The sequence below is a fragment of the Lagopus muta genome, chromosome 1, assembly GCF_023343835.1.
Source record: "Lagopus muta isolate bLagMut1 chromosome 1, bLagMut1 primary, whole genome shotgun sequence".
NCBI classification, from domain to species: domain Eukaryota; kingdom Metazoa; phylum Chordata; class Aves; order Galliformes; family Phasianidae; genus Lagopus; species Lagopus muta.
The window spans coordinates 33,402,768-33,426,915 of NC_064433.1; the positions used below are offsets into that span (position 1 = coordinate 33,402,768).

Below are 24,148 nucleotides of genomic sequence, written 5' to 3' on the forward strand. Positions count from 1 at the left end.
AGAAAGGTTATGTTAAAGGAGGCTGAGATCAGATGGTTGGCTCTGTGTTTCCAGGTGTGGTTGGTCAGAAACGAAAGGTGGAGTACAGCAGTTAATCATCACAATTCATCATCATTATGAAGGATGGTTTCATGACAGTCTTCTAGTTCTGCAGCTTGGCGCAGTCTCCAGCACATAGATACAGAACAGTAATCTGAACTCCTGCTCTGCAAATGTTCCTCCACGAGTGAGCTTAGCAGATTCAGTTCTGACATTAGCAGGCCACATCCCTCACTGCAGACCCAGAACAGAAAACGTACACCTACTCTTACCACCAGATCCTGCTTCTGCACCACTGTGTGTGCATTCCTACAAGGGCAATTATAGGTAGATTGTGTGCTGCCTTTATGGTGTTCTCATCAGTGGATAGGCCAAGAGTTTGACATTTGGGATGGACAGACGGAGGCACACAGGTCAGTAGGGGACTTTGCAGGCTCCATGCAAAGGAGCAATCAGGAGGGCTGGCACATGCCCCATGCTGAGAAATGCCAGTTGGCACAACCATTCTGACAAACACCCATCTGATAAACACACGTTGATGTATGTCGTTAGTTTTCCTGGTTCTAAATTTGAGACAGCGTATTTTCTTAAAGAAAACAACGTCTCCAGGCAATGTAAACCTAAGGAGGGTGATGCTCAGGGCACATCTTCAAGGAGCGCTCACTTCTGAGCGTAGCACAGCAACATCTCACAGCGCTGCCTGTCTTTCTACAAGAGGAGAGCTCAGCCAGGAGCGACGAGCGGGTGGGTAGGAAGGAGCAGACGGCCCACGCCAGGCGCGCAGGTGGGGTCTGGGTGTATTCAGCGTTGTGACTGGAAAGCGGCGTTAGGAGACGGTCAGCGCTCGATCCGAGCGAGATGCGCTGGAGCCTCGCCCTGCAGCGCCTTTCAGGGATCTCTACTGCAGTCCAACCAGCTCCCGCTCCCGACCTCTTCTCACATCGGCCGCTGACGGGAACCGGCCGCCCACTCCCCTGCCTCGGGTACGGCGCGGCGCAGGGCGGGCAGGGAAGGGAAGGGAAGGGCAGGGCAGGGCGGCTCGCGGAGCGCCGGAGACGCAGCCGTGCCGGGGCCGGGCGGCGCCTGGGGGTGACGGGCGGGTCTAGGCCACAGCCGAGTGCGCACGCGTCAGTTCCGGCGGGGAGCGCGGCGCGGCGCGTGGGTAGGAAACGCCGCGGCGGCGGGGGAGCGGAAAATGGCGGCGGCCGCACAGCTCACGGATGAGGAGCTCTTCTCGGAGCTGAGGCGCTTCGGCTTCTCTCCGGGGCCGGTCACCGAGAGCACCCGGCCCGTCTACCTGAAGAAGCTGAAGAAGCTGCGCGAGGAGGAGCGGGCCGGGGCCCGCGGCGGCGCCAACAAGACCCGGAACAGCAACAACAATAACACGGCGGCCGGAGGCGGCGGCGCCGGGAGAGCGGGCGCGGGCGGGCGGCTGGCGGGCGCCGAGCACCCCTGCCTCTCCGGGGCCGCCGGCGGCGGGCGGAGCCGCGCAGCACCCCCTGCCGGGGGCGGCAAACTGCTGCTGGGCTTCAGCTCGGACGAGTCGGACGCGGAGGCCGGCCCTCGCGGCCAGGCCGGCGGCAGGAGGGAGCGGGCTTCGCCCCTCTTCCGCGGCGCGAGGCCCGGCGGCGGCGGCGGCACGGCGCCCCCGGAGGAGGCGGCCCGGCGGAAGCCTGGCGCCTGGTGGGGGGCGGCGGCGGCCCGCAGAGCGGCTCCGGGCGCCTGGGAGCACGGGGACGGCGGCGAGGAGGAGAACGACGACGCGCAGGAGGAGGAGGAGAAGGGCGAGCAGCGGCGGTGGAAGAACCGGACCGTGAACGGCAGCCGGCTGCTCGCCTGCGGCGGGGACAAGTACTCCGACTCGGAGGAAGAGGAGGCGGCGGCCCGGCAGCAGGTACCGAGGGAGGAACCGGCGGCCCGCCGGCCCAGGCGGAGCCTCGGCAAGTCCGCTCCGTTCACAGCGAGCAAATGCGCTGCGGCCGGCGCTGGCGCGATGGAGACGGCTCGGGAGAGGGCCGGCGGGGGCTGCGGTGCCGGCGCGGCCGTCGCGACTGACGGGGCGGCGGGGGCGGCCGCTGCCGGGAGCCGAGACGGGGGCGGGAGCCGCGAGGAGACGGCGGCAGCGGCGGGGGGAAGATGCGAGAGACCGGAGCCGGGTCCCGCCGGCCCCCGGTACCGCCTCGGCCCGACTAGGAAAGCCCCCACGGCGCCGCCCCCGGACGCGGACGGCGGTGACGGCGCCGAGCCCCCGGGTGCCGCCAGGAAGGCTACCGACAACCACGTCCTCGGCGGGGCCGCCGGCAGCCACGGCGCCGAGCCCAGGATCTATTCCGCTACCAACAGCCTCCCCCCGGGCGGGAGCGCCTCCCTCAGACTCAACCACTCCAATCATACGGGTTCAAATCACGCCTACCTGAAAAACACCTACAAGAAGAATCTCTCCGAGCCCGAGGAGGAGCTTCTCCAACAGTTCAAAAGAGAGGAGGTATCCACCACTGGAGGCTTCAGTGCACATTACCTGTCCATGTTCCTCTTAACTGCTGCATGCTTGTTCTTTCTGATACTGGGATTCACATACCTGAGAATGAGAGGTTCTGGAGTAGCTGAGGATGTGGGAGCCAACAGTAAGTATTAGGTCAAGGGGAAGGGCAGTTAATTTCTGCAACGGGATGTACTGCTGCTAATCCAACTCTGCGTTCTCAGGAGGTCCGTGCTGCACAGTTTGGGGTCCCGCTGTTCTATAAATTTCCCTTCTAGGATAGAGCACACAGGAACAGACTGGCCTTCCTAAAGTGATGTAGTGAAGCTTGCTAGACATCTGGGGATAAACCCGTATCCTGATTATTCTGTGCTGTAATCTATTGATACCTTGTTTTCTAGCATGTTTTCTTCACAAAGCAGTTTCATGTTTTGTTCAGTCTAGAAGATGCATGGTTAATAGACAATCAACAAGGTAAGGCTTCTACCCATTTCAGAGAAGATGCACATCTGGATACCTGGGATTCTTGCAGAGTGAAGGTTCCAATGTAGTTATTAAGTAATTAAGCAGGTTGCCTTTATGAATGTACATTGAAGCTTGGGGAGCATGCTAGGCTGAGGTGTTTTTTCAATGCTGTGACAAACTTTGTGCAGACTTTGGACCTGTTATGTATTATTTTCTAATATGTGCTTTTCTTATAAATTCAGAATGAGAATGTGATTATACACTAAATACTGTTATGTTGTAGTTTGATTTTCACAGCTTTTTTTTTTAAATCCTGTATTGGGGGTATCTTTAATACACGGAAACAACTTTTTGGAATGGATGTAGAAACTACTATTTTCTATTCACAAAATATATGGAGATGGAAGTGTACCATTTCCACCTAAGGAGGCACTAACATTAGAATGAAAAGTCATGCCATTGCTCATTGGGAGCAATGAAAAATTGTTTGAAAAGCTAGTTTTAGGATGTGAGAGCATTAGAGGGATCTTGGAGATTCATAGAATGGCCTGGGTTGAAAAGGACCACAATGATCATCCAGTTTCAACCCCCTGCTATGTGCAGGTCACCAACCACCAGACCAGGCTGCCCAGAGCCGTGTCCAGCCTGGTCTGGTATGCATCCAGAGATGGGGCATCCACTGCCTCCTTAGGCAACCTATTCCTGTGTATTGTTCTTGCAATCACTGAGGAGAAAAATGTGGGGTGTTTCTTTATAAGGATAGTAGGGCATGTGTATGCCCACGTGTGAACACGAATACAAGCGTCTTGCATGGAATGATGCTGCTGCTAGTTTGGGATCTGCTAGAAGTTACAGGGCAGAAGTAGCAGAGAGTGTTCTGTTTATTTTTTTTCCCTTTTAGACCTTATTCATTACATTGCAGTAACTATAATAGCAGAATAGTTTTTTTTATTCTTCGTGCTTTTTGTAGGAGGTCTGGAAGCAAAGAATGCAGTGTTTAGAAAAGTCAGTAGCAGCAAAGGCTAGAGCATCTGCTATAGTTTCTTTCTGACTGTCTGCGTGGCTCTTAATAAATACTGCTCAGTCGTGTTTCTGGGAAGGTGGTGAATACACATTTATTGTAGTGTGACTGTTGGGACCATACATACTCTTGTTCTGTGGTTAACTTCTGACCATACCTACATAAATGGTTTTGTGTACTGATAAGCTGTGCAGTTCCATAAACACACATTTGCTTATTTTTTCTGTCCTAGTCTTAAGTTCTTAAAATCTGGTTATTTTAATAGAGAAGATGATCTTTCAGCTCCTAGGGTAAACTTCGCAACTGTGGCAGTCATGGTTAAAAGTTGCCCTGTCATGCTGATTGGTAAAGCTGAATGTCTCAACTGTGCAGGCAACAGTAATGCTGAGAAAATAAATGCTCTGAGCTCCTTGTCTTGGGAAAAAAAATCCCTTTTGTTTTAATGTGTGAACTTTCCTACAGAAATGTGGGATCACTGTTTTGAGTCTATATTGTTTTTAAAGTTGACAAGGATGGACCTAGCAAGCAGGGAATGTTCTCCTTTGCTTTGGTTTGGCTGCTCAGCCAAAGGTCTGGTGGTTCAGGGTTGCTCAGAAGTTCAATTAAACCAGTCCTTGGCCTGCTTCTGTTTGTTCTTTTATCAGAGGAACTCTAGAAAGTGGATCTTCTGAGGAAGTGTTCTGGTTTTGGCACTCACGTTTCTTCTGTCCTCCTTTCTTGCAGCCCTGGGCTTGAGGGGTAGGGCCCATTGAAAGGAAACAAACCGCCATTTTTGTGGCTAGCTTCTTGGTAGGAAGTGGAGAAGGACACAGGCTACTTTCTTCCTTTTTTTTTTTTTTAATAGTGTGGAGATGTGCAGGGAATTGCCTTGCACATGTGCTCAGCACATACTAATTGGAATTCCTACTTCTGGAGTGTATGTGTGTGAAGAGAACACAGTGGGTCCATAGGATGGACATGAAAGACAAGACAGGCCCTGAAAATGCATCCCTACTGGGAAGGAAACCAGTTGTCTTTGGGGTGGTTCCCTAAGCTTAGTTGAACATCATCTGAGTGAGTCCTGTAGTTCTTGAGCTTATGTATTGTTTTCTTCATAGAAGCAGAATTGATTCATGCATTTTTATTAAAAATAATAGAATAGCTCATGAAACAACTTTTCAGCTAGATAATCAGGTACTGTTTTTTTTTCTTTTACTTGGCTTTAGGCAAGACTTCGTTGTTTGTGAATGGTTTTATTATGAAAAGTGTTATTTTCGACTACGAACTATCACAGTTAATGTGAGAATGTAAGAAGATTGTATATAAATGTTTGTATATTTGAGCTGCTTTTTTTCCTCCTACAGGGTGTGTTACATGACAAATTTGAGTTGTCTTGTTCTTTTTCTGATGTTAAATTCTGTCAAAATAAGGTGCTGTTTTGTGTGACACACTGAAAAACATTGCTCACCAGCTACAGCCAGTGTTAGCACATAGGTTTGTTGGGCTGTGATGTGGGCTTAGAGGAGATACTTGTAATGAGTGGAGGCTTGGAACAATGTACTAGGATTGGATTTAGGCTAGGTAAAATGGAATAAGGAAGAAATGGAAAACTTCAGAAGAAGGTTGTCACATCATGCAAAATGTTGAAATGCTGTCTTATTCAGAGCTGTAAAGTACTTCAGTTTTTCTGCACGTGTGGCAGGCAGTGTTCAAAGATGAATTAGGATTGGCTTATTTATCTATATCTAAGCTATATATGGCCGCTTGAGGTAAAGTTTTTCAGCATTTAGTTATCTAAGATGCTGATAAATGTATTCTCTGTAAGGCTTTTCTTGAACTATTGAAATAAATGGTTGTAAGCTCACATAAAAGGTCATGTGTGAGTAGATTGTGCTTTTGCTGTCTCTGACAGTCTTATACATGAAAAGGTTTACTTGTGCTTGATACTGGTAACTTAATTCATGTGGCTCTTGCTGTAACATATCATGCTTACACCTGCCTTTAAATGTGATGGCACTGTATGAAATCTTGCATAATAATTTGTCAGGGAAACGGTCAATTTGACTTTTGTCTTCTTCCTAGAGGTCTTTAAATTCTGAAGAGTTCATCATCTCTTCCTATTTCATTCACTTAATTTTGTGGTGTTACTTGGAGCATCTCATGTAGCTGTTGGCACTTCTGGGAGTTAGTTACAAAGTTATTTTTTGAGGAAAATTGATGCTAAGATCAGTGGGTGTTACTTTGAGGCCTGGTATACTTTCTGGAAGGTGAGGTTATTATTGTAGGTGCTGATTAAGGCAGTAATTTCAAAGGTATGGCATTTTATGTTACTTTCATGCCCTCTGCTCCAGTACGTTGCATTGGGAGTGGTTGATGTAACAAAAAAGTAAATCTTCCATTTGAAACGTTCAGGTAGTTATTCTGTATTGTCCGAGGTTCTTAGAGAGGCTTTCGAAAGCAGGGGTCTCGTTAGTCATTTTGATCTTTCCATGTAAATTGTTAAAACATAACTGCTGGTAGCACAATCTTTAGTCTGTTCACTCTAACTTGCATTTTTGAAAGGTTAATTTAGAGAAACCTCTGGTAGTTGTCTATATTGCAAGTGGAAATTTAAGAAAATCGTAATTCGAAGGCTTTAATTCTGTTCCATTGACATTCCATTTCTTTTTTTTTTTTTTTTTTTTTTAAACTTCTAAATATCTCATGTATTGAAACTTCCATGGAATTTTGTGCAGGGAATTTCATTGATTAAAAAGCTAGAGTTGCTGTGTGAAAGACGAGAGATGGACTATTAAGTGCACAGATCTGCAAATTAGTGCTGAAGTGCTGTGGCATTTCACAATTAACTGTTGAAACTTGGCTTGCCTTCATAATGCCTGTATTTTAAGGAGATAGGTGTTTGTACTTCCTTTGGAATATGTAAAACTAACTTGGGATGCAGGCCTTAAGAGTACTGCCGTTTGCCGACATGCGCAGGACTTTCCTTATGCCATGATTTCAGATGTTCTTTGAATGTATTTACGACATTACTGTCACAGGCTGTTGTTTTTTTTTTGTGGAGTGATGAGAAATCAGAACTGAAACTACTCACCTGGGGAGTGGGCATGCAGAAGAGCTCTAACAGGATCTGATTGCACAAGCTGTCAGAAACTGATTGAAAGTTTGTACGTGGTACTTTTCACAAAAGAATATTTGGTTTCTGGTGTGAGAACTGAGGGCAGTTTATGAGCTGAAAGATCTGCAACTTTTCCGTGTTTATGGAGCATTGCAGAGTGCACAAAAGTGGGAAAGCAAACAGCAAACTTGTGTTTCTTCTGTTACAGCAACAGTGGTTACAGTTGAAGTCTTTTAAGGAGGAGCCCATATTACCCAAGGACATACATTTAGTGTAGCATTGTAAGAACCCCAACTTGTACTGTTTCTTAAAGTATACCAGCAGGAAAGGAGAATCATACCTGCAGTCTTTCTATTGATGGGGGCTGCTGATGTTTCTAAAAAAACCACTTGTTTTTTTACACTTGTACACTTAACACATGCTGACGTGTATTTCACGTGGGAGTACTAGGTTGCAAAACTTTGGCTTAATGCTTATTCAGCTAAGCTGTCGGGAGTGCTGGGGTTGTACCAAGCTGATCCCTGTCAGGCTTCTTGCCTTGTGCTTCAGAAATAATATGAACATGTGAATGGCAGGGCAGAGCTGCTGTTTGACAACCTTGTTTGATCAGTTGACAAAAAAAAAAAAAGCTGAACAAACAAGTATATTAAGCATGTACTTTAGTTTTTTGTTAATGAAACTGCTGTTTCAAAGTCCTTTGTAATCATTGGATGTGTTCCTTAAGTGTTAAAAACTCCTGAATAACTGTGTCAATTGGAAAAAGTGCTTGTGTTTTGGGATTTGAGGTAGATTAAAGGGAGTGCGTTGACTGGTCAAGATACATTAAAAAGAAATAGTGATTTTCAGGGAATTTGTTTTGTCTAAGAAATTCCATAGCAGTATCTTTGTCCTGACTGTCCCTTCTTGGCTTCTTCTGTTTTTGCTGGGACGTTTAGAATTGCAAGAGAAAGTGATAAAGCCTTTACCATAACTGTAATGCATGAGGAGGTTAGCTCTGCCTCTGATCAAAGTAACTATTCATGTCTTGTATCATGGTTACTGAAGAATTTGGATTGAGCAAAATTTGGAAAAGGGTCAGTGTACTGGTGCAGAAAAGCATACTGATGGATGCAAGTACAGATGGGAGAACCACTGAACAACTTGCAGCAGATCTCATGCAGGTTCCTACTGTTAGGAATTTGCTTCAGTTTATAATGTTTGCTGTTGAGCCCTCCTGTAAACATAAAAAAGGATCAGGTTCTTGAGTGAAAGTGGTGATGTAAAGGCTTTGCAGTTGATGTCAGAGCACAGTCTGTTCCTGGAAAATGAAGAAACAATAAGACAAACTGGATGCTTTGACTGCATGCAGGTATGGCCTCTTTGCACAGCTGATAAGACAGCACCTGCATGTCATCTCAGTATTCCTACAGTTTCTGTGTAGGCAAATAAGTGCCTTGTGTTCACACGAACCTATTCTGAGATACTGCTGATATTCTTCCCTAGAAGCTTTGAGTAATCTTTAGAAACTTGTCAATTCAGTAAGCTCAGCCCAGGTGGAGGAATTGAAGGTATGTTGATAAGAGATGTGAAAAGTTGAATCAAGTATTTTTGAACAATTGAGCATGCTGTATGATGAGTAAGAAATAAGCTTACCATTTGTAATAAGGAAATACATTAGGGATGAGGAAGCTAAGGCCCCAGCCTTCTGTATTTCACTGACGGTCGTTTTCTGTGATGTTATAATCATCTCCCTTTCCCTGCTGCTGTGCTGTACTTCTACCCATACGTTTTAGTGCCATTTCTCATTTCTACTGTGTTTCCAGTGCGCTGTGGAGAGCGAAAGGATGAAGGAGCAAGTGAATGTCATACATATTAAAAGTGTAGCTGGCAAACTCAACATGATTCTTGGGCCTAGTTTGTTGGAGAAGTGATGTAACCTCTGATGTTTTGGCAGAGAAAAATGAAGTTTTCTGCTCATCTTGTAATGCATGTACCTTGAAAACAAGTGTCTTTTTGTAATCTTAAATTCCATTAACTCTTTTAAATGAACTGAGTTACGCTCTGAATTGATTTAGAAGGTTGTCTTATGTGGAGAGGGGAAGAGATGGTAGGGAGGTTAAAAGAAGCTTAACGTTGAATTGAGTGGCATTAAAGCCTACTAAGTAGATCAGTTGGATTTCAGTAATGATGTGGTAGATAAGATGTATGACTCTTCACAAATGACTGGTTGTATACCAATTCCTTAGCCCATTTTTCTCTATTGTATAAATAGAGGTCATTTACTTAACTAAAAGTTGGAAGGCAGCATCTTAGATTGTATGTAAAACAATTGTTTTCTAAGACTGCATTTATTCACATAGGTCTCAATACAGAGTTTATATACAGGACACATCCTGACCTTTGGAAAGGTACAGGAGCCTTTGTATTTAGGTAGCATCTTGGTTAAAGAGTCATGAGTCTACCCTTGTTAGTGCACTGAATAAGACTATTGCAAGAAGACTGTAGGGATGAATTGCACAAAACAGGCAGGTTTCTAAGGCAACATCTGGATCTTAATTTTCATTTTCTCCCCACTTTCTGTGAAGGTCAGCTGAGTACGTGAATTGCTTAGCAGAGAAGCCTTAGACTTTTCCATGCTAATGCTAATTTTGCTAATGCTTAGGTTGGCTTCCGGATGCTTTCAGTAGGTAGTGTATCAAAACCATTCACCTTAACCATCAGTCTCCTCAATTCCCATCGTGTCATTTTGTAGTTATACCACAAAACATCCCTCAGCAGACTCATTCTGTGAGACCTCTTCAGTGTCATCAGGCTGCACGACAAAGACATCTCAGGTGCAGTGTTCCCAAATGTCACGTCACATCTCTAACAAATTCAGCTCTACCTGATTGTGTTGATTGAATAGAAATGTAGCTAAACCTGATGCAAAACCTGCTGGTAGAAATTGAGCAACGGAGAATTTACTACAAGTGAGGGGTTCCAAATAACAGAAGGTACTTTTTTGTTACAGTTGCCTTAAAATGCTCCTGGTTGTGATATGCTTTTTTTTTTTTCTTCTTTTTTTCTAATTCTCAACATGTTTTCAGGGAAATGGTGAAATATTAATCTTGACATTTCTGATCATCTCTGACGTTTGACGTATGTCTAAAAGTTTAGTGGGCTGTTTGTTCTTGTTCAAGCAGTATTATTCAGACAACCACAGAAGATATTTGTTAACTTTCCATTGACAGACCGAGTGGTGCATGTGTGATTAAACCCCTGAGAGGCCTGTTTCAGGCTTGGAAATCCTGTCAGATTTACTGGGGGAGAGCCAGTCTGGCTGTCCTGTTTGGGCTGTTCCTCACTCTTACAAATTCCTTGGAAGGAGTTTAGTGTTTCTTTGTAAATAAGAGAAAATGATTAATGAAATTCCTCAGTGTGATATTGAAGAGTGGAGTGTGATGTCAAATTCATCAGTCTGTTTCTGTATTGGTTTGGACCTGATGTGCGAATCAAGGAAGTTTCTGGAGGTGAGAGGCATGGTGTGGTATTTTAATTTTTAAAAGAAGCTTATGCTGCCCAGGGCAGAGTTTGCCCAGCTAAGAAAATGCAGACTTCCTTCTGGACAAGAAACTAGTCTTAATTCTTATTTTTGAGTTTTTCTGTAAGCCTATGAAGTAATGCTTATCCAGGAGCAGCTCTAGATAAAGGTCTTTTTTCCTGAATAACTGTGCGAAATGGATAGTCTGAGCTGTATCTAAAAGGGTATTTCATGTTTGCATACTTCATATTTTGTAGAGAAGAAGACAAACTTTTGTTCTGATAAACCCTTAGAAAAATCTGAAACAGTTGAGAACATCTAGAGAGCCCTAGTGCTGTATTGTCTGTACAGTGTCTTTTGAGCTACTCCTTTTTTTACACAGTGAAAACCAGAAATACCAGCTGTACTGTTAAGTACTCTTGAGAGCTGAGCCATTCAGCATGGGCAGATGTGTGTCTGACTTGGTGATCCTCAGTGTATTGTGAGCAGTGTCTTTAAATGCAATAGCCTTTTTCTTTTTTTATTTTAGCTTGTTCACCTTGAGCAAAGATATGCTTTGTGTACTGTGGAATTGAACAAAGCAGCTGCTAATGTTTTCTCATTTGTAACTTGAAATATTGTTCTTTCCTTGACCTTCAGCTTTGGATGCTTTTCATGAAGAAACAATAAAATTGTGTGGATTTAGTAGGTGACACTTGAAATAGGAAAAAATAATGAGATGTTAAAGCCAGATATGTTTTATTCTGTTCCGTTTGGCAGTAACGTCATTGCTGTGTGGGAGGATCAGACTAGAAAGAAACAATTGCATGAAAATACCAGGACATCTCATTCCCATTTTGAGGTCCAAAGGCCAAATAGGGTCTGTTTGTCCCTGTTGCAAGGGAATGAATTGGTGTGTTGTGTTTTTTGCCGTTCAGAAGATGGGACTGCAGAGTTTCTTACCCAAATCTTGGCATCGTACTAGTAGCTATTACCAGCACTCATATACCAGATTCAGCACCTCAATCCGCAAGCACCTCCTTATGCGTAGCCTTTTTAATTTAAGGAAGAAAACAACAACAACGAAACAACAACCACAAACCAATTATGATAACAAAATTGGAGGCCTCAGTTCAAACAGACTGTTGGGCTGAGAGTGGGAGGTAAAGGTAAGCCTTAAGCCTAAGGACAGCTGTGGTGTATGGCTGTGGTAGCCTGGTTGTTCTCTTCAGATAATCAGTTCTATTTGAACCTGCCAGTTAAGCTATCAGCCAAGGGCAGGTGCTGGTGGAGGCAGAGTGGAAGGTTAGTCTTGCTTCAGCTGAGTAAAAATCAGAGTTGCTGAGTATCACCCACTTCTTTCATTTTCACTCAAAGGTTGCCGACCTCATCCTGGCTTCCAGCTGCACAAACTTCTGTGCCTACTGGGCAGCTTCTCTGTAGCCAGTATGGATACTTTGGTAACCTGCCAATTGCTTTTTCTCAGAAAGCTCTTTGTGGGGAGGTGAAACCCGCTAGCAGCTAAATCTGTATCACCTACACAATGGAGAGAAAGCTCTTCTTTCTCCGTAGGCTACACCAGGATACTATTCTCAGAGGTTTGCAGCTCTTTTCAGGCTGTGTATACGTTATGAACCATTGTTTAGCAGTTGTGCTACTTCTTTCTCTGCAGGTGCTGATAGTCAGACCAGGCTGAACTGTTAAAGGGACAAAGGCGCAGCAGAACACCACTTTTGAAAAGAAAAAATTCCCAATGTGATCTTTAACAAATTCAAGATAATGGCTTAGCTCTTATGATTGAGGGTCTTTTAAGGATTCTTCTGTCAGTGCTGTCTGTTTGAATGTTATCTTTGGGTGCTGTAAGCTGCTCATAGTTCTGTAGCATGATACTAATTCTTTGTAACTGAAGTCTTTGGAAGAAGATGTTGACTGTATTTTTATGTTGGACTCTCTTCAAGACAGGAATCTTTCCTTTCTGCTTGTGCGAGATGAGAAGGAGTGTCTCTATGCAGATTGGCCCCTCAGGGGAATGACAATGTATTTAATATTTAATTGCAACTTCCCAATAATTGTTAAACCTTCTGTGTTTTAATAACACTTGCATTACCGGTTTGCTCTCCAGCTTGAACTTGGGAGCTTGAGGAAAGCCAGGCAGCTTCCTAATCTGATATTTGAGCTGCCTCTGCTGCAGTGTTTTCAGGGAGGCATTTCACAGCTTCTCAATATATTTTCCATTTCAGTGTTCATTTATTGAAGTCTTGGGTTTTTCTTGACCTTACAATGTACAAAGACCTAAAATATTTGGGAGGGAGCAGAGAAGAAAGAAGAGTTAATACAGAAGCCTGTTGTGGTTCTCTTGCAGGCGAAAGTATTCTTTACCTGCTGTAAAGTTCAGGGAGGTGTCTAAAATATAATGTTTTTCCTGATAATATTTTGCAGCTGCTAATAAATGCAGCCTTAGTGTTTTCTCCTACATAAAACACTAGCCCGTAATGCAGACCATTTGTGTATATGTATGCAAGGAATGTTATACTAACAAATTTTTACAGTGCATTGCAAACACGCTTCCAAGCTTTTTTCTTTCTAATAGAACACTGAGAAGTGTTTCCTCATTGAAATATAGTGTGTTCTGTAATGCAATGTAAAAGAATGTGCGTGCAAATTCCGTTGCTATAAAACATGTACATTAAACATAACAAGAGCACATTAAAATGTTTATTGTACAAGTTGCTCTTCTACTGAGCGTGCTCCACTGAGAGTAATGTAAGCACAGACGAGATAGTATTAGGTGTGAAGACCAGCTTCTGAGTGGGCATGTTAACTGGAAATACTGAGGTAAGCATCTGGTGACTTGCGCTTGATACTTCTGATGTAGCTGTACTGCAGTTGTGTAGGTGCAGAACAGTTTTTTCTGCTTGAGTTTTTCATCTCTTGACAGAACTAGGGACTTACATTTTAGTATTACCTTCTGGTGGATGTGGTTATTCTCAAGTTTGTTTCACAGTGTAGCTGCATTGATTCTGGTGTGGGTTTGTTTACCTTTTTTTATCATTATGTGCCTATTTGCAGTTATTTTCAAGGTCTTCCATTGTCTTTGTAGACACAGTAACTTGCAGTGGGTGCTTTAGTACAGCAGGTTCTCACCAGTAGTACTGTTGATAGATTGGTAACACTGTAGTCAAAACTTGCTCTAAAGTCAGCACTGGTGTTTTGGCAACTGTTTAAGTTTTGGATTTATTTTATGATTTATTAGGAAAAAAGACAAGTGAAGTTCTTAAGAACTGACAGCCTGCTCTTCTGTTTCACTTTTCTGATGCTGGAGTATTTATAGGCATTACACAGATCAAAATAATGTATCTTTTAAGCACGAAACATAGACTTTCTAGAGTTTTTATAAATAATGAAGGCGCTAAAAGTGGAAGTATTGTTTTTATTCAGATGAAACTCAATCACAAAATTGTAGAAGGCTTGAGTTGGAAGGGACCTCAAAGATCATTTAGTTACAACCCCCTGTGGTGGGCAGGGTTGCCAACAACTAGATCAGTCTGTCTGTGAACCCATCAAGCCACCCTGGAACAATTCCAGAAATGGGATATCCCCAGCTTATCTGGGGAGCCTGTGCCAGTGTCTCACCACCCTCTGAGAGAGGAATTTCCTCCAAACATCTAACCTAAACATCACCTCTTTGAATTTATATACATCCCCCCTTGTCCTGTCACTGTCTACCTGTGTAAAAAGTCTGTCCTGCTTGTAACTTCTTTCAAGTTTTGGAAGATAACAATGAGGTCGCTCCGGAGCCTTCTCTTCTCCAAGCCAAACAATCCCAACTCCCTCAGCCTTTCTCTGTAGGAAAGGTGCTCCAGCCCTCAAATCTAATGAGAAGCTCTCCCAAAATGCTAGTCACCTTAAACATGGACTGAATTGCTGTGGTTCTATTAATAGAATCTCTCAGTGTTCAGGTCTATGTTCACCAGTGTTTGAATAGGCAAGAATGCATTTGAATGGTTCTATGTAGGGCGATACGACTGAAATATGGAGAGTTCCCCTTCGACCCCATTTAAGAAGCAGCAAAGAACTTAAAAATATATATAAATATATATATATTAAATATATATTTTATATATGTGCATATTTTATATACTTTATATATATATATTACATATATATATATGTTCTTTTACCTAAAATAATGAGGGCTTTGCTACTACTAGCGCAGAGAGAAAAATATCTGGATGTCTGTCACAAAAAGATAACTTTGATTCTTTGAGAGGAGGCTTTTGTCAGAAAAGAAGTGATAATGAAGTAATTTGGTTGTTTCATCAACCCTTATCTCGCCTATTTGAGTGCAGGATTAATTCAAATGATACTGGAGAAAATTATTAATGAAAGTTCACTAAACTGATTGAGACAGCTCGAAAACTGACTTGAGCTCTGTTTTTCCTTAACATCCTTTTAGAATTCTCCTACTGCTCAAAAAGAGCGTAGCCAAGGAGTGGTCAAACTGCTGCTGTCAAGCAGCTTGTTTTCATCTTATGTATGTACTGATTTAGAAGTACAAAAACCTGTTCTGAAGCAAAGAATATCTGTGGTGAAGGAATTGCTTGGTGTTATGTGTGACTTTGTGTCATCTTATAACAGCATGTATATTTGATCTACTCATTCAAAGTGGTTTCCACCTGAATTTAAACAATCTGGAGTTGGAGATCATAGAAAGCTTTGAGTATTGAGTAATTGCAGAGAGGAAAATAAAGGCAGGATTATTTTGTTTAAGCTGTCTGAAAGATGGAGCTCTGGAATCATGAAGGGACTGACATGTTTACTTTAAATAGGACGTACTTGTGGTAAAACATCCTCTTGGGCTTTTAAAAGGAGTGCCTTCCAAGTTTGTTACAGAAAGCGTGTAGACATCCTGTTATTATGTACATCTTAGGAGCTGTAATAGTTTTTGTTTCTCCCTCCAAACTTAAAGGTTTAGGACCGTTGAGATGACATACTAGGAGCTGTCTGACACATACATGATATGTTGCTAGGTGGGATCAGTACTTGATTTGAGTTACCAAAAATAAAATGGCTGAGCCTTTGGTTGATGTTGAAAGTACTTGAACTACAAAATTAATGACAGCTTGTTTCCAAGGCAGCACAGAGGTCTGTTTTGGATAGCAGAGCTTCCAGCATTGTTGCTTTTTTTGTTAACATTATCTGTATTTTTGTTTCATTCTTTTTCTAATGAAGAGAAAACGAATGGAAACCCTTAGGCTATCCTCTGATTGAGCACAAGTCTTCTTTTCCAGGACAAGTTTTGGAAGAAGATAAAAAAAAAGTCAGACTAATACTTTGGGGTTAGTCTGTGTGTGTCTAAGTAGATGGAGAGAAAAGTAATTTTCTCTTTGTAGGGAAAATGTGCTTGCTTCTGTGGAAGTTACTGGCTTTGAACTTTGCATTGCTGTAAATTGTCTCTGAATCCTCGTGGAGATGGCATTTAGTGCTTCCTGAATTATCACATTCAGAAGTAATATTGATGGGTTTCATTCTGCAAATGTGACTTTACAACTCTTTAAAGTTGCATTGAAAAGTTGCTTTTGGTTTATAAAATTGTTGTTCTTTCAGAAGTAGACTATGAGATTACAGCGATTCTGTCAAAAATGGTAACTTGATTTTCAGTAGTGGTCAAGAAGCAAACGCAATGGTAGTGGTTTTGAGAAAGAGAATTGAGCACAAAGTGTGCTTGAGAATATGTATTTGAGAACATCCGTAGTGCTCCTTTATTTTTGGGTAGTGTCTGTGTCTGTTTCCCAGTGGTGGAAAAGATGAAGTAGAAAAGCAAAGCTGAAAAAAGTCATAGAATTGTACTGTGATTGAAGGCACATGGGTGTCATAGCAAGGAGGGGTAGGACTCATCCATGTGGAAGAGTAAGGACTGGGGAATGAAGTAAGGGGGGTGAGTGTTATGGAGGAGCTGAATGCAGTCTGATTACTCACTGCTTCCTGTAATATGAGGAGGAATTTCTCAAGTTGGCAAGTGGCAGGTTCAGAAAAAGCAAAGCAAATGGTTTTTCATGTATTCACGTTAACTTGTGAAACTCTGTCCCTTATGTTGCTGAAGCTTGGCATTAATGGAAGATTACACAAGTTGGTGGGGAAAAGTACACTGTTACTGATGCATGTAGGAAAAGAAAACTTCTGTCTGACTCGGGAAATTTGAGGTGAAAATTTGTTAATGGCTAGGGGAATATTCTGTTGAAGTATCAATATTCCTGTGCTCAGATCATTGCTTTTGCTTGTGATCTCTTGATTTCTCTGTCCAGTTAAGAGCAGAAGAATAAAACCTTCCTGACATTGCTCACGAGTCCTTGGTTTGTCCCACTGTGACTGTTTCTTCATGTGTCAGTTTTGATATCTGTTGAAGTGTTGAATGCTGTGACAGCAAGAATGGTAATGCAGCTCAGGATGAGGTACTGCAGCTCTAGATGCCTGTTGTGGAAGGATTTACTTTTTTTTTTCCTTCAACCAACTTTAGTGACCAGAAAATAAACACAGACCGTAGTTTTGTACTGCCTTAGTAATTCGTATCTATCCTAAAAAAAAAAAAGTACACTTGCTTAAGATGTTTGTACATATCTTCTTGCTAGGTGAAGCTGTGTCAGTCTTTGGAACTTGGCCTATTAGGGCTCTGTAAGAGCTGACTTTTGCATTCACAAATGTGTGCAGCTAGGCTACGGCTTCTTGTCTGTTAAAGCATGCATTGACAAAGAGGAGAAATCCCACTTTGTGCTCTCTGTTTGTCCTTGTGGAAAAACTGAAGGATTCTTTTGTAAACACTGTCTGCAATTGTTACCGATGTATTAGGCAGGAAACTGGGGCCAGTGAGTGGTTTTATTGTTGCTTTTGAGATGACAGCTGCTGTATTCCCTTGGAAATTAACCTTGTGTGTTGACACTGACCGCATTTGTATTCTTAAAATTGAGTATCTCTGTGATACTTGGTGTGTTTGTGCTGACAGCTTTGGCTGGAATGCTTTGGAACTGTGACCCTTAGAGAGGTGATTTTTTGTTCTTTGTGACCAAGCAGTTCTGCCACTGTAAGTCATCACTGACAGCTTGCCCCAACTAAGGTACATATGAAAGATGCTTCTAGAGGTATTGGCATTCAGTTAATCTGAAAAACATTTATGTGCCGCTTATATTAATTTCACAGGCTTTTCAGTAGTCTGGTTGTCTTGTTTTTTATTAACTAGCATTTAAATAAGATTGCCTCTTCAAAATGGAATTTAAATAGAATGTCCCTTCCTGTTCCAATATCTTTATAAGAAAGAAATACTTTATTTTCTTCTGACTCAGGTTAAATAGTCCTGTTATCAGTCAAGGGAAAGCCTTGCTAGGAAAAGAGCTCTTCTTCCAGGATAGCAAACCTCCATGCAGAACACTCAGCTAGTTCATTTCTTTTGGAGATGTAGCTCTTTGATGCTTATAAAAATTGAGCTTGATAGAGAAGCCACTTGAAGTCTCTTAGTCAGTGCTGTATGGCTGAGATATTGAACCCTCTTTGAGAAGCCTTGGAAGTATATGTTCACATAAGAAAGCTTTCTATCAGCAATTAGTTATTAATATTTGCTTTGGTAGAGCAAGGACTTGTTGCTGGTTAAGATAAACTTGTGTATTTTAAGAACTTTGGAGAAAATTTTTTTGAACCAATAATGTGGATGTAATGCATTGAAGCAACAGAGATGAGCTGGGGCAGCTGATCAGAACTTTGCACTAGAGGCTGTGGCAACTGAGATGGTTTGGTAAGAGTTTTGATTGTGAACAGAACTGAAAAAAAATAAAGAAATAAAAGTAGCTAAGGAGGGGCCTTACTGATTCTAGTTAATGAAGTTTAAGTGGTAAGTAGATCCAGATTTCTTAACAGCTATCAGTTGCACACACAGGCGATAAGTTGCTGCAGTAGCACGTTGCATACTTGCCTCTTAAGGCATTGAGCATCCTAAGCTAGGTTAACATCTTGCATGGAATGACTCTTTCTTGTACTGGTTAACTGCCCATAAAATCACAAATTTAAGAAATTCTACTGTGTGAGGTAAAGGGATTGATTCAATCATTTTGAAGGGAAGTGGGTTGTTTTTTTTTCTTATTGTCATATTGTCTTTGTGAAAGAGAGGAAAACGTTGGAACATTGGCATATCTCATCTGGATGCTTCATAAAGGCAGTCTTCCTATTTACCCAAATATGAAGTTGTTCACCTAAGAGTCGGACTTCACAACTTCCCCAATCTCAGTGCGAACACAGGAACACCACTGCCTTTGCTTAGTTGCAGTACATGGAACTGCAGCTGGCAGCTTTCATTTGGCATCTTTGCAGCTGTGCTTGTACTGTATTTGTTCCATGGCTTTCATCAGTTCTGAAACACGTCTGTCAGATATATGGAAATCTACATGCGATTCTGTCTTGCAGGTCTCTCCTGCATCTAAAATCATACAGTCAAGTTTTCATATATGTACAATAAGGTTGACTCTGGAAAAAGCCCATTGTTACCCAGTCTGGATAAGTAACAAATAAATTGGGATGTTGGCAGTCATGTAGAGCCTCAACTGTCTCTAATTCCATTTCAGGCTATTGAGATTAAAAATTGAGTGTGCTGGAAGCATTCTACAGAGTTAATGATGAAATACATAAAAGCTTTGTAAAGTTGGTAGTTTGATAACTCAGCAGTCAGTCTTGGAGAATTTGCATTGAAGGAATGAAGTCGAAGCACTATAAGGCTTCATTTGAACATCCTCTGCTTCTATTAGCATTTATCAGTCTGATATCCAAAGTAAGTGTTTAGGTCTGTAAAACCCAGACCCTGTGTTGGGCTGTTTTTGTTTTTTTTCCTTTGGTGTCAGAGGAAGTGAACTTATTTATTGCTTTGGGCAAGTGACACACTTCTGAGCCTAGACACAAGAACAGCCTCTTGTTTGCAGAGTTTCAAAGGGTCAGGCTCTTTTCTTTACTCAGAAAGCATTTTTGTTGCCCCACGTGGTTTGTTGGCTCTAATCGTTCCTTATCACCACTGCAGATAGGAGCAATAAATCCGTAATCATTCTCGCTTCTGCTTGTTTTTCAACATTAAGGTGAAGTGGGTCAACATCTGTCTCCTGGCAGAAGTGCTTTGGAAGTTTTTGCAGGTAATGTAAGTTGCACTGTTTTACAGACATTATGACTTCTGCAGTTACATATCCAAATAACTTTACATATGGCAAAGGTCAGGGAACCACTGTTTTATGAGTCGGTACTTCAATTCCTTTGTACCTTCCATTCCCCATACATGAGAAATCCTGCTTCAAATTTATAGAAATCTAGTGTCTCTACCTTTATTTCTATTGATTTTCCCATTTGTGACTAAACTAATTGATCAGCTTAGTCATCCTATGTGGTTTAGGATGCTGTCAGTCAGCTGGCTGCCAGCAGGCAGCTGGTGATGCATTGTAAAGAACTTTGTGTGGGAGGGCTTTGTGTGGGTCATGTTTGTATCAGAGACTGTTGCTGGGTGCCTTCAGGTGCAACCAGGAATGCAGTGGAAACAGGTGTGATGCCTTGGGAGTGGAGGCTAACCATATTGTGTAAATGGAGTTTCTTATTTTGGACTTCAGTTAAGACAGTGCGTGTATTTTACTGTGCTTCAGTTAGAAGGTCGGACTGTAGAAATACATTAAGCAGTGTGTCCCATGTACATGCCCATTTTTGGTGTGCTTTGTGCATCAATATGGTGGCACTTAATCCAGACCTTCAAGATTGTGACAGGTTTCCCAAGGTGTTTTCTTTGTCCTGATTGTGTATGTGCTTGGTAAACTGAGGCCAGTAGAAATTTCGTTTCCCATTTGAATAGGACACGGAACTGCTCACTGCTGTGTAAGCTTAGTCTGTGGGTGTCTGAGTTCATAGCTTAGAAAGGCAAAATACTGTGCTTTAATGGTGTTTTCCTCCTGCCTTGGTAGTTTTTCAGTTACCAGGCAGTCATTTTTGAGTGCAATTGATGTGTCTAGCTTCAGTTTCTCTTGCTTGAGGAATTTATTGTTGTAGCCAAGAGGAATATAACAGATAAGCGTATGCTTTGGGGAGCTGTACAAACTGTTCTCTTTGGAATAGAGTGGTCATTTAGGCACATCACACTCCTCGCCCAAGTCCTCAATGTGTTGTCTCTTACTTCCGTCAATACATTAAGTACCATGTAGTTGTACAGCTCTGTATGTGGATTATGGCTTAATAATAGTAAAAAAAGTAGTCATACTTTTTAAATAGATATCTGAAGTATGTAAAGCCTTCAAATTATGATTTTAATGTGGTTGAGTCATTAAAGCAAGTGTTTGGCAAATGACAAGCATATTTTTCTTTGCATGCAAACAACTGTGAAATATGCAGATAAACAGAATTCTGGTTTAACCTAATTGCTGCTGTAGCCTGATGTAAAATGTGGAGCTTATGTCAAATGCTAATAGCTGCCTAATTGTTATTTCTCACGTTATGGACTTGTTTGTTTTTATTTAAACAATACAGCGTTGTTATAAAATCGGAGTGATGATGTACTTTTTTTTTTAAAAACAATTTTTAAACTATAGAATGAATTATTTTTTCTTTTTTTTTTTTTTGATAGTCAAGAATCCCTTCAGTGGAGAACTACAAAGCATAGAAGTAAGTAAAAACATTTAATGTTGAGATTTCACTCTGTCAAATGGTTCTGTAAAAGCCATAGTGATCTTATCAGAATGGTGTGGTTTCTGAATGTTTCATATGAGATTAGTCCGTTTCTGTTACTTGAATATTTTAAGTTTTTGGTTTTGATTTCGGGATGAAAATAGGAGTACAGGACTTGGCTATCTCATGCTTGTTGCTTTATATAATGAGAAAATGATACCTAATTTGTGTTGTATACGTATGAGAAAAAAATATTCTAAGATCTTCTTGATGCTAAGTTGATCAGTTTTCCTTCTACCATTTGTTTCTCAACTGCGAAAGGACAACTGATGAGATGACTGTCGTGAGACTTTATGGTCTTACGTAGTACTGCAGAAGAGCCAAGGGTTAGTTGTCTTCAGAAAATGTATTTGAAAACTTGTCTCTTTCACTTTGAATCGATGCTACTGCTAGTTGCTCTATTTGCTCTCTCAACTGAAATATCAGGATAACCTATTTTGAGATCCTTGAAAGGTAGCCAGGTAAGTCTCAGTTCTGCAACTTGCATTTTAGTGTTTCTCTCTAGGGGCCTTCAGTCTTTTTGGCTGGCTTGCAAACAGCGATCTGCTTTTAATTGGCATGTATGTGAAAGTTTCGCAAGATAACTTTTGGGGGATCTAGTGTTGAGCTCTGCAATTGAGTTGTTGCATATTTTCATTGAATATCTAGTTTTTGTGAAGAAACTTCTACTGAATCTTCTGAACAAATTAAATTTTGTGAAGTAGGTTCTGAGGTACTGACAGGCAAATAAGCTGAACTTAGAGCACTGCTGTTTGTGTTAAAGGGCTGATATTTTCCATTCAGGAAATGGGTTAACGAGGTTGGTTAACTTCCTGGGTAGTACCAACTGTAATACTGTGGTGGATTTGTAGAACCAGAGTACAAGAGGCAGTTTCTACTGTTGTCTGTGGGGAATTAATCTGTCAAATGTTTGATCAATGAAAAGTGTTCTCCCTTTTGGTAGCAGTTTTCTTATGGAAAATAATTGGAGCTATTCAGTCTTTAAAATGTTGTCAGACTGCACTCATGCAGCAGGGAATTATGCTAAAAATACGTTTTTTTTTTTTTTTTTTTTTTTTTTTTTTTTCAATGCAAGTAAAACCAGAAGGTGAACAGCCTGGAAAACTTTCTTTTGCACATTTTCTGAATAAAGGTTCTTGTCTTATCTCAACCATTTTGCTCTGCCTGGAAATCAGAGCCAGCTTCAAAACAGCAACCCACAACTTTTTGCAGTGGCCTTCGGGGTACTCAAGTGTAAATAATTAACTTGTTCCTTGTCTTCATATTTTGAGGAACTTATTCCAATATAAAAGGTTTCGCAATGAATTTCAATGAAGTGGCTCAATGTCTTGTTAAAGAAGTTTAAATCTGTCGTAAAGTAACACTGCTATGGTGTTCATGTTTATATATTGGTAAATAGGCCTTATACAAGTAGCCTATGCAGGAAGCCCTAAAAAGATGATGTAAATTATGGCTTTTCTTAAAAAATTACAGTAGTTTGGAGACAGCAAAATCAGATTTTTGTTGTCTGTGAGTCTTACATGGGGAATATGGCCATATGATACTCCAGTATTGTCCATGCGTGGTGTCACCACCCACACTTAAGAATAAAGCTCACTTTTATTTTTACATAGTAGCTTTCAAAAAAGACCCACCTGGCTTCTTTTGGGTCACAGAACGGTAGGGTTTGGAAGTGACTCTGGAGATCGTCTAGTCCAACTCCCTGCTAAAGCAGGTTTCCTGCAGTAGGTCACTGCACTTTTCTCTCGACACTATTAAAATAACCTTCTGAGCTGTCTGTTTTAATTGGCTGAGCAAACAGATTGCAGGCAGCAACCTAATTCAGTTTCAGTCAAGATCTGAAAAATCAGTATTGTGAATACTTTTTTCAAAATCTCTAACTTAAGTTTTGTTGATGTGTGAAATGTTATTATAGTCTTCTACCTGTACATGTGTTTAAAACAAAATTCTTTCTTCTGATGATGTATAAAATTTTTGGATTAAGTGTAAGAAAATTTCATGCTAGTAATGTTTTAATATTAATGCAATGATTTCTTTTTTGTAATCCTAGGAAGCTGAAATAAGTCTCATGATGAACAGCTTATATGCACTTCATGATAAATTGGCACAAGTAGCAGGTAACACTTCAAAAATATTGTGACTAAGCGTATTATTGTAACAGCTACTGAGATGTCTGTGCTCAGACAGTGATTTGCAGCAACTGGTGCATTCTGAGGCCCTGATTATCTTTAGAGCTCTGCTTTGGGAAACTAGAAGTCCTGTTTCTAGATCATGCACACTGCCTTTTCCACCAGCGTAGCATCTTTCGTTGCAACTTTTTTGAGTTAACATGGAAGACTGAATATTTTTATCTCAAGATTTTTGATTATATTTTTGATTTTGATATTACAGGGTTTAAATATGCTGTGTGTGCTGAGGCAAAGGTGGTTATTTCACTCTGGAAAAATGCTTACAACTTTATTTCACAACAAGCAAAAATGTTTAGAGGTTAAACAAGATGGCCTTGTTTAGACAAATTAGTCTAACTTTAAACTAATTACATAGAACATTTCATTAGTATGTATAGTATTGTGTAAGAGGTGATGTTTAGAATTACTGAATATTCAAAATAAAACCACTCTGCTTTCACAATTAAGACAGCTTTAAATTGTATAGAAATTTACACATCGTAATTGGGAAGTGGTAGGATTTAAGACTATTGTATAACTTTGACATCTAGTATGATTTACAGCAGAAACTACTCTGTGATTACCATTTGTTTAGTATTTACAAGCAATGGTTTAGTTTTTTTCTCACAACTGTTCTTTGTGACAACTATTTGTTTTGCAACAGCAAGTACCACTG

The 24,148-nt window shown here is 41.3% G+C and overlaps 1 protein-coding gene across 4 annotated transcripts in view; it reads left to right on the forward strand.

The window, feature by feature from the left end:
* The first annotated feature begins 1,143 nt into the window (after nt 1-1,143).
* The window catches only part of LEMD3 (LEM domain containing 3), a 48,384-nt gene continuing 25,379 nt past the window's right edge, over nt 1,144-24,148 (forward strand). For 2 of the 4 annotated variants that reach the window (XR_007376936.1, XR_007376937.1), the window contains exons 1-4: nt 1,144-2,663; nt 19,684-19,737; nt 21,204-21,241; nt 23,355-23,421. Coding sequence is in view for 2 of the 4 variants with exons in the window: in XM_048944089.1 (XP_048800046.1) it covers nt 1,235-2,663; nt 19,684-19,737; nt 21,204-21,241; nt 23,355-23,421 (1,588 nt within the window). In the remaining 2 variants the exon portion in view is untranslated. The remainder of the gene's footprint in view (nt 2,664-19,683; nt 19,738-21,203; nt 21,242-23,354; nt 23,422-24,148) is intronic. The other 2 variants (XM_048944089.1, XM_048944095.1) reach the window with 2 other exon arrangements.